Here is a 9,361-nt window from a genome sequence, read left to right as displayed (position 1 = left end):
CGCGCCGCTCCCGCCGCGCTGCTCGGGCCCCTCGCCCTGCTCGCCGCCCTCTCCCTGGCTGTGGAGCACGTACCGATGCTGCTGTGGTCAACTCAGAGGTAAGAAATCTAATGGAAGAGGTCTCAGCTCGTGCTGCCGCTCCGTGGGTGCGCAGGGCGGCTTGTGTATCATCAGTTGTGGTAAAATAACCTCTAGGCAGTAAAATTACCCGATAAATAAATTTATCTCTCAGCAACTGAACGACTTAACAGATGAATTTATCCTGTTTTTTCAATTTATATTTATATTTAATTTCTAATTTTAGTGTTGTGATCTGGGCAGTAAGAAGTAAATAAAACCCATCGATAGGCTTTGTTCCCACTAAGGCAACCCCGAACTCCACTGCTAGAAATGTTGTGACTTAAAGGCACAACATCTGGCAGTCTCACAAAAAGGAGCTGACCAGAAACTGTGTGGGCAGCCCTAATCCTTGCATTTCCTAGGTCCTGAATCCTGATTTGCCACTTCAGTGTTCTTTTTAAGACAAGTTTTTAGTAGGATGCCCTGCTGTAGGTATAGACATCAGTTGTCACAAACAGCAGAATCTTCACAGATCCAGGGACATGTGAAATTCAGGGGTTTGCATGTATTTATGAAATCAGACTGAGCTTGTCTTGAAAGAGCAGGACATAGGCCTTCTTTTTCTCATCAGGAATTTTGTTCATGCAGACTTTAAGGACTGTATATAATTACTTAGGATTTCCAGAAATACAAGAGCTTGGGCAGCACAATAGCTTCAGGTGTGGTACTGGATAAGTAAAGTTGTCAGGACTATGCACCACTTACTCACTAGGCTGTCTCTGTAGGGCATACACATTTTTTTTTCAAAATACAGACATTTGTAAGAAAAGGCTCCTGAGGGACTTACGGGATCACAGGACTGATTGGAAGGGCTAAAGAAAAAGTTATATTCTGACAAAAACCTGGTTTATCTGAACTGTAACCTCATGGAAACTTCATCTCAGACCCTCTGTAACCACAGATCTATTACACTTAGTTCAACAGGCCTGATCTCAGTTGGGTGTTTATGCACTTCTCTAATACAAATAATCCGTAACACCAACAGTATTTAGAATGTGTCACAATCCAGCAGAGTGACTTCATAGCCATAAAATGCTTTCCTGTGCCACGAATGGCCTTAGTGCACAAGTGAACCCTCACTTCTGCTGTAAGGATGAACAGAAGGGGCTACAGTGACGGGGATTCCTGTTTGGTCTTTTTGCTGGTATGACCATGCTGAGTGTGCCTGGTTTTGTGTATGAACTCCTTTGGTCACCAACTCTTGTCAGTTCAGAATGCATGGCGTTCGATTCTTTTGTATGTTTATTGCTTTGTTAATTCCCAAAGTGTTACTTGTGATTTACTCTTCTGTAAAATGGGAAAGGAACCAAACCAATGGCTTCTTGAGAGCTAAGCTAGTTATACTGGATTCACTCTTACTTTTCATGAGGTTTTGAGCCATTCTTCAACACACTTGAGGCACTGTGAATTATCTAGCTGTTACTAGGAATAGAATGAGACTAAATTCTGCTCTCATTTATCCTAGTATAAGTCTTCTGTCTTTAGGCAAGTTTATTAAGATTAGAGTCGGAGAGATAAATCTTGTTAATGTTTTCTTTTTCTTTTTTTTTCAGTTGCTTCTTAATGTGGTAATTTTAAGACAGCAATGGGAGGATTCAGAAATTTTATGAACATCAGGAATTAGATTGATTCTGTTGTTCAGGAGATCTTCCTCCATCTATAGTTCATTACCGACAAGCGTGCTACATTTCTGGTTTTTTTTCGTATGTGATGCTGTAATGATGAGGGCCATGGAAAACAAATGTGTAGGAGGTGTTGATTGTGTTTCTTTCATATGTATTCTGGACATTGCGTCCTTTTCCCAGTAGTAATTAACACCAGCTTTGACATATGTCTGCTCATCTCTTAAGCATTTTCAGAAATTGAACCTCTGGTCCCTGGGGAGCCATAAAGTAGAGAAATCTGAAAAGTTTGATAAAGTTTGATTAAGTTTGTTTTTTTTTCCCCTGAAAAAAATAAATGGATGTTTCAACATCAAGATTTTTTAATATTCAAAATACTTAATTTGTTCACCTTTATACAGCACAGGCACATGTATGACTACTAAACCTCTGTATTTTAAAATAAATGTTGGAAAGAGTTGTTCTTAGGGTAAAAACAATCCTAAGGGTCTCAGCAAAGATCAGTGGTTCATTTGCCCTATTTCCTAGTTTATATAAACAACACACCCGTTGTCAGTACAAGCAAAATATTATCAGTTAATCCAGGGTCATAACAGCAAACTTTCCACCAACAGCAATTAGTAACTTGCTCTACTGCAGATTATTCAGGTTTATGCAAATCTAGAGCAAGAAAATCAGGATAGTGAACGGCTTAAACCCGTTTAATGTTTGCAGGAACAGAACATTTTCTGGAAGAAGTGTTCTGCCAACCGTGACCTTTACAGTTTTGAAAGGGGAAGTTCTTGTGAGGCAGTCATGATCAAAGTCAGCAAAGCAAGGGGAAAGAAGATTTTTGTTATTTTGTAAAATAGGGAAATGGTAACAGTAGCTTTTTGCTAACACTTTACTCCATGATTTACATCTTGGTGCTTTGCAGGGTTTGCAGTGTGTGACCTACAGGTTTATGAAGTCTGGAAAATACGAGTAAGAGTTTTAGGAAGGGTAACTAAAGAAGTGCAGGAATTATCAATGGATTTCTGTTCACTTCATGGAAACATGTACCACCCATTTTAACCTTCAGTGATTTATTGGTCATCAGAAGCTGAGATTCACCAATCTGTTCCATCACCCTCTCCCAGCTTATCTGTTAGGATATGGTATCACAGAATCATAGAATGGTTTGGGTTGGAAAGGACCTTAAAGATCATGTAGATTCAACCCCCCCTGCATGGGGTTGAGTATACCTTCCACTAGATAGGGTTGCTCAGAGCCCCATCTAACTGGCCATTGAACATTTCCAGGGATGAGGCTTCCACAGCTTCCATGGGCAACCTGTTCCAGTGTCTCACCGCCCCTTATAGTGAAAAATTTCCTCCTAATGTCCAATCTAAATCTACGCTTTTCTTGTTTTAATCCATTACTCATCCTCTTGCTACAAGCCCTAGTAAAATGTTCCTCCCGAGCTTTCCTGTAGGCCCCCTTCAGGCACTGGAAGGCCACTATGACGTCTCCCCAGAGCCTTCTTTTCTCCAGGCTGAACAACTCCAACTCTCTCAGCCTTCATAGGAGAAGTGCTTCAGCCCTCTGATAACCTTCATGGCCCTCCGCTGGACTCACTCCAGGAGCTCCAAGTCCTTCTTATGTTGGGGGCTCCAGAACTGAACACAGCACTCCGATTGAGATCTCATGAGAGCAGAGTAGAGGGGGAGAATCACCTCCCTTGACCTGCTGACCACACTTCTTTTGATGCAGCCCAGAGCCCAGGACACAGTTGGCTTTCTAAGCTGCAGGCACATATGCCTGTCCATGTAGAGCTTCTCATCCACCATCACTCCCAAGTCCTTCTCTGGGCTGTTTTCAATCCATTCTGCACCCAGCCTGTATTTGTGCTTGAGATTGCCACAACCCAGGTGCAGAACCATGCATTTGGCCTTGTTGAACTTCATGAGGTTGGCATGGGCCCACCTCTCAAGCCTGTCAGGGTCCCTCTGAATGGCATCCCTTCCCTCCAGTGTGTCGACCTCACCACACAGTTTAGTGCCATCAGCAAACTTGCTGAGGGTGCACTCAATGCCACTGTCTATGTCTCTGACAAAGATGTTAAATAGCACCAGTCCCAGTACTGACCCTTGGAGAACACCACATGTCACTGGTCTCCATCTGGACATCCAGTCACTGATCACCACTCTTTTGAGTGCAACCATCCAGCCAGTTCCTTACCCAATGAGTGGTCCGTCCATCAAATCCATATAATTCCAGTCTGGATACCAGGATGTTGTGTAGGACAGTGTCGAAGGCTTTGCACAGGTCCAGGTAGATGATGGTTGCTCTTCCTTTGTCCACCGATGCCGTGACTGCATTGTAGAAGGCCACCAAATGAGGCAGGATTTGCCCTTGGTGAAGCTGTGTTGTCTGTCACCGATCACCCCTTTCTTTGCCTTAGCAGAGCCTTCAGGAGGATCTGCTCCATGATCTTTCTGGACACAGAGGTGAGACTGACTGGCCTGTAGTTCCCCGGGTCTTCCTTTTTTTTTCCTTCTTGAAAATGTGAGTTATGTTTCCCCTTTTCCAGTCAGTGGGAACTTCTCCAGAATGTCAAGAATTTTCAAGAGGACAGAGACTTTGCATTTTCATTGGCCAGTTCCTTCAGGTCCTGTGGATGATGCTCACAGATCTATCACAACAGCTACAGCTTTGCATCTTGCTTGGTCATTGAAGTTGAGAGTGAAGTGTGCAAGTTCAAAGTAAAAAAATAACAAATCTCAGTATTTCACCTTATGCTTAAAGGGTGTGCAGATGTCTGTATAGATCCAATAGAAATATTTGATTTTCTTTTAGCATTACATCAACTTGCATAGCTGCAAATTGATACCATCAAGTTACCTGTCTGCAGAACTCGGTTATAATTTGACAAGGGTTTTTTTTTGTGTTAGACAATTCAAAGGGATATCTGCCCAAGGGAGGGGCCCTGAAGAATTGCCAGGGAAATGCACCACTGAAAGCAGGACAAAGTATTTCGGAAGACTCTGTCAAAATACTGGGGAAAAAAACCTCATAACATCCAGCTGCCCCTGTTTTGAAACTCTTCAAACAAATACCAAACTGCTGAAGCACACCTCCTAAATTCTCTGCTATGGCTCTGATGGTTACATTTCAAACAAGTCAATTTCTAATTTATATAATTTTAACTTTTTAAAAGTTTTCATTAGGATAGCAAATCAGTGAGGGAAGAGATCCACCACATGGTCTTATTTTTGTTCAGAGTCTGGAAAGACCCTCCTGCCAAGTCATGAGGTTCAGACTGGACCCCCTTGCTTTCTAAACTTCTTCTCAGAGAGGAATCTGGGTAAAGCTGGATCCAATCTTAGCCCCCAACTGTAAGGGCAAGCTCAGACCCTCGGTTCTGCCACAGAGTTGTCCAACATTTAAATATCTAGCAGCAAGAAAACCCAGTATGAACTTTAATTGCCAACACTTTTGAAAAGGCAAAAAAACCCCAAAACATCACATCCCCAGTGCTGCAATACATAAGGCTACCAAAAATTATTGGCCCATTTGTTAATACTTTTGGAGAGGAACACATTTATGTCTCAGCTGCTACAACTGAGAAACTAAATACCAGCAACACCATCAATATCAAATAGTTGAAGGATGGTACATACTGCTCTTTAGAACTAGCCAGTGTTTGTAAATCCATATCTCAGAACAGCTATATCAGAAGAATGTAACACTTTAAAGTCTCTCTTCTATGCATTATTATTGTACTGGAATAATGCTACTAAAGATAATGTTAGATGTCACATACAGATGAAACCTGCAACTGACAGACAAATGCAGTGAGCAAAGGATAAAGGCAGTGTGATACAAATCCTTGCAGGGGCATTAGTTAATCAAAAAGTATTTTCTACCAAACAGCAGTCTTTCTCTGTTAAACTCAGGAAAAAGTGGGGATAACTCAATAGACCTGCTTTTAACAAACTAATACTAATGTATCAGTGAACATAACCAAAAAACTTTGACCTGGAAAAATGAACCTTTATCTTAAGTTAGCCTTTAAACTAATAAATGCTGGTAGAGATGTAGTAGAGATGAAAAGGTTCCTCTTGCATATGTTACACAGAACATACTTGATTTAGAGATTTTGAAGCAATGTTCAAAAGAATTTCTTTTCCTCTATGTGTTAAGAGAGAGAGGCCAAGGAAATAAATTCATTAAAACTAGCTTTGCTCCCTCGTGTGTCTGTTTTAGGAATGATTTTTGCCTACAGTCACTGAAAATATATTACTACCTTCATTACTGCTCTGCTTGTATTGGGAAATGAATAGTTTTTGTGGCAAAACCAGATTATAAGTGACTTTGAGAAGGTATTTGTACCAAATAGTATATTTGCAGTATTTCTTAAAGCTGCAAGGATTTTGGAGAAAACTATGCTGAAAGAAGGTGGAACATAAAAAGGATACAGTGGAAACAGAAAATTGGTTTAGCTGTAGTTTTATTAGATTTCTGTGGAGATATTGTGTGCTAGCATGCTTGAGTAGCATTTTGATTTTTTTTTCCTATAATCATGAGTTTTCATTCTACTGCTGCTCCTAATAATGGCAACGTGAACTTTGTGTGAAAAAGAATGGAATTTCAAGGTCAGTTACAAATTTTTTTTATTAGCTTGCTTAGTTCTGCTGTGCAGGAGAAAATGTTATTTCTTAACTGGTAATCACAAGGGGTCTGAAAGAGAAAATGACAAGAAAGGAAAGGGTTTAGAAGCCAGCTACAAAGCAAGAAAGTAAGCTCACAAGTTAGAGTGATAGAAGTCCTGTTATCTTATCATCTGCCCTTCTGGGAGGTCCAGATACAAGAAGTCTTGAAATCTGCTTCTATCAAAAGTGCTCGAATCCAAGTTCTACCTACAAAAAGGTCAGAGAAGTATCTGTATGCTTAAACTTGTCATGCCACAGCAGTTAGGGACAAGAAAGAGGCAGAATACTGAGCTAAGCTTTCTTTCCTTTCTCTAGTGCTTTTTCTGGCTCTTGGAGGAAAGAGGGTCCAATGGAGTTTTACTCTTCCTCCTTTTTAGCCAGCTGGAAACTACATTAGCAGAGCTGCTCATCATTATAAGCCCCCACAGCTGAGGACCTCAGGGTAGTTCCTTGGTGAGGAGGTTAAGCCTGATGTGCTTTGCATGTAGGTGACTGCAAGGGCTGTGCATCTTTGGACATAAATTTTGTGTCAGCAATCAATAGTAGCAATCAATACGTGTGTTGGCCTACTGCCTGTTTCATTTTATGCCATCCCTTACTGATCTCTTGCTGCCTGCTTGAGGTGAAGCACTTAAAGGGGTGGACAAGTTCATTGCATTCAGTAGAGGATTCCTTCAGCTTATCCACGGTACCAGTGGCAGTCGTTTATCTCCATTTCACTCTGCAATTCACCATAAACCAGCAAGTAGAACTTACTAATAATTCCCATCTGAACTGTGGTGAGAATATCGTTGCATCCAGCTGACAGCAGCAAGGGTGCAGCCTTGCCTGTATACACTGCCACGTATAGTACAAACAATTTAAAAGAAGCAAAATGACTGTGTGTATAACATGGTGAATATAAGTAGTAGGCAAATGCTGCATTAGAATGGAATTAGTAACTAACCAAGGTAATTTATTTTTCTGATGATGATGCTGGAGTTACTAAAGTTGACTGCATGGGAGTAAAGAAGTCTCACAAAAGGTGCTTTTCAAGGTTAGGTATCAAGAGCTGCTTCAAGGATTAGGGAACACTTTACAAGCAAGTATGTTTGAAACAGGAAAATTAAACTTCACAAGTTTTGAGTTCACAATGAAAGCCTTTGCCATTGTGCTGCTGCAAAAAACTTAGTTTTGTTTCCTGTGTGTTACCTGGTATCATAGAATCATAGAATGGTGTGGATTGGAAAGGATGTTAAAGATAATCTGATTCCAATGCCCCTGCATGGACAGGGACACCTCTCACTAGACCAGATTGCTCCCTCCCAGTCCCATCTTACCTGCCCTTGACCACTTCAGGGATGGAGCTTTCACAAGTTCCCTGGCCAACCTGTTCCAGTGTCTCACCACCCTCATAGTAAAGAATTTCCTCCTAATGTCTAACCTAAATCTTCCCTTTTCAAGTTTTAATCCATTACCCCGTGTCTTCTTGCTACAAGCCCTAGTAAACAGTCCCTCCCCAGCTTTCCTGTAGGCCCCTTTCAGATACTGGAAGGCCACTATGAGGGCCAAGATTGTATTTAAATATTTGAGATCATGAAGTTTGACTTTTCTGAAAAGTTGAGGCTTGTCTGTTACAGTTTTAGGTTATTTGGCTTCATAAATATAAATCAATATGGGTTTCCAAGCATAAGTTAACAAAGAAGTGAAGATGCTGAGCAAAACCAAGAAACTATCAAATAATAATTTCTACCAACCAGAAAAAAATTCTTTCAGGCACAGCAGGGTTTACTTCTAAAGCTTCAAAAGTGACAGACAGAAGATCTGCTAGAATTTAATTTCAAGATCCACAGCAGGTTGTCATGAAAGAGTCTTCCACATGTACCGTTTGCTCCAACATGCTCCCAAAACCCAAACTCTAAGGGGAGCCAGGTATCTAGCAGTGCAGGACTGCAGTGTTTTTATCTCTGCTGTGGGTGCAGTTGGAGGCTTTCGATTTCTCTCTCAGCAATTTTCATTGGAATTACTGGGAAGCCTTGAATCAAAGTACAGATTTTCCTTATCTGAGAAAAAATACCACATTGAAACTCCCCTAAGTGTTCATTACCAGTGTTCTGCCTTCACCTTAAGAGACTGCAAAGAGGATTTTTATTCATAAAAGCTTGCTGTGTGAGGGTCATTTTCAAATTGCTTTTGGGTTAGAAAACTTAATAAGCATCTCAACTTCACCATATTGCAATCATATAATAGCTGATGCTACAGCACACAGCAATTTTCTCTATTCTATCCTTCCTTAATTAAAACGATCTAGAGGGTCTGGAATACCTGATTGCTCAGGCCTTAGCATCTAATATGTGTTTGGGGAAGATGGGAGATTAAACTTCAAGCTCTGGGTTTTCTACAGAATGACAAGACATCTAGGGCCAAAATTTCCATAATAAATTTTATCCCTACAGACCCATGTTGCATAGTGTTCAAATCCCAGTGAGGTGTTGGAAGAATAATGCCCATAAATGTTTTTTATAGTAGTAAAACTAAGTAGATGAGTAATTTCTCTGTCCAATCCTTTTAATGTCAAGTTGGAAAATAATTGTAATCTGGAGTGTCTTGAGCTGTTTGGCTCAGAAGAATTCCTGCTTTTGGGAAGGTGGATTTTCTGATCTGCTTCTGCTGAGTGGTTCCCTCATCATGAAGACGTTAGGAGAAAACATACTGTTTACAATAGCACTGAAAAGCCACTTTTATTTAACTGAAGATTGAATATGAAATATGAAAAATACTGGTTTATGATAATTTGCAGTCTGACCTGAGTTCTCTTGCCACCAAGATGTCTGATGGCATTGGAAAATGTTTTGGGAGCTGGGAAATTCCCTTTTGGAAATTCTCTTGGAGCATTTTCAACACATTGATCTTCATTCCACTTAGTAGCTAATTTTTTGAAAGATTAAACTGTACTGTTGTACACAA

The 9,361-nt window shown here is 40.6% G+C and overlaps 1 protein-coding gene across 1 annotated transcript in view; it reads left to right on the top strand.

Moving 5' to 3' along the window:
* The window catches only part of ATP6AP1 (ATPase, H+ transporting, lysosomal accessory protein 1), a 56,387-nt gene that overhangs the window by 2,814 nt on the left and 44,212 nt on the right, over positions 1-9,361 (top strand). Inside the window, exon 2 of the mRNA XM_010004332.1 lies at positions 10-98. Within this exon, the coding sequence (XP_010002634.1) occupies positions 10-98 (89 nt within the window). The remainder of the gene's footprint in view (positions 1-9; positions 99-9,361) is intronic.

The sequence above is a fragment of the Chaetura pelagica genome, unplaced genomic scaffold (assembly GCF_000747805.2).
Source record: "Chaetura pelagica isolate M959 unplaced genomic scaffold, ChaPel_1.0 scaffold68, whole genome shotgun sequence".
Classification (NCBI taxonomy): domain Eukaryota; kingdom Metazoa; phylum Chordata; class Aves; order Apodiformes; family Apodidae; genus Chaetura; species Chaetura pelagica.
The sequence above is the reverse complement of the archived record's forward strand: the minus strand, read 5'-3'. Positions and strand labels throughout refer to the sequence as shown.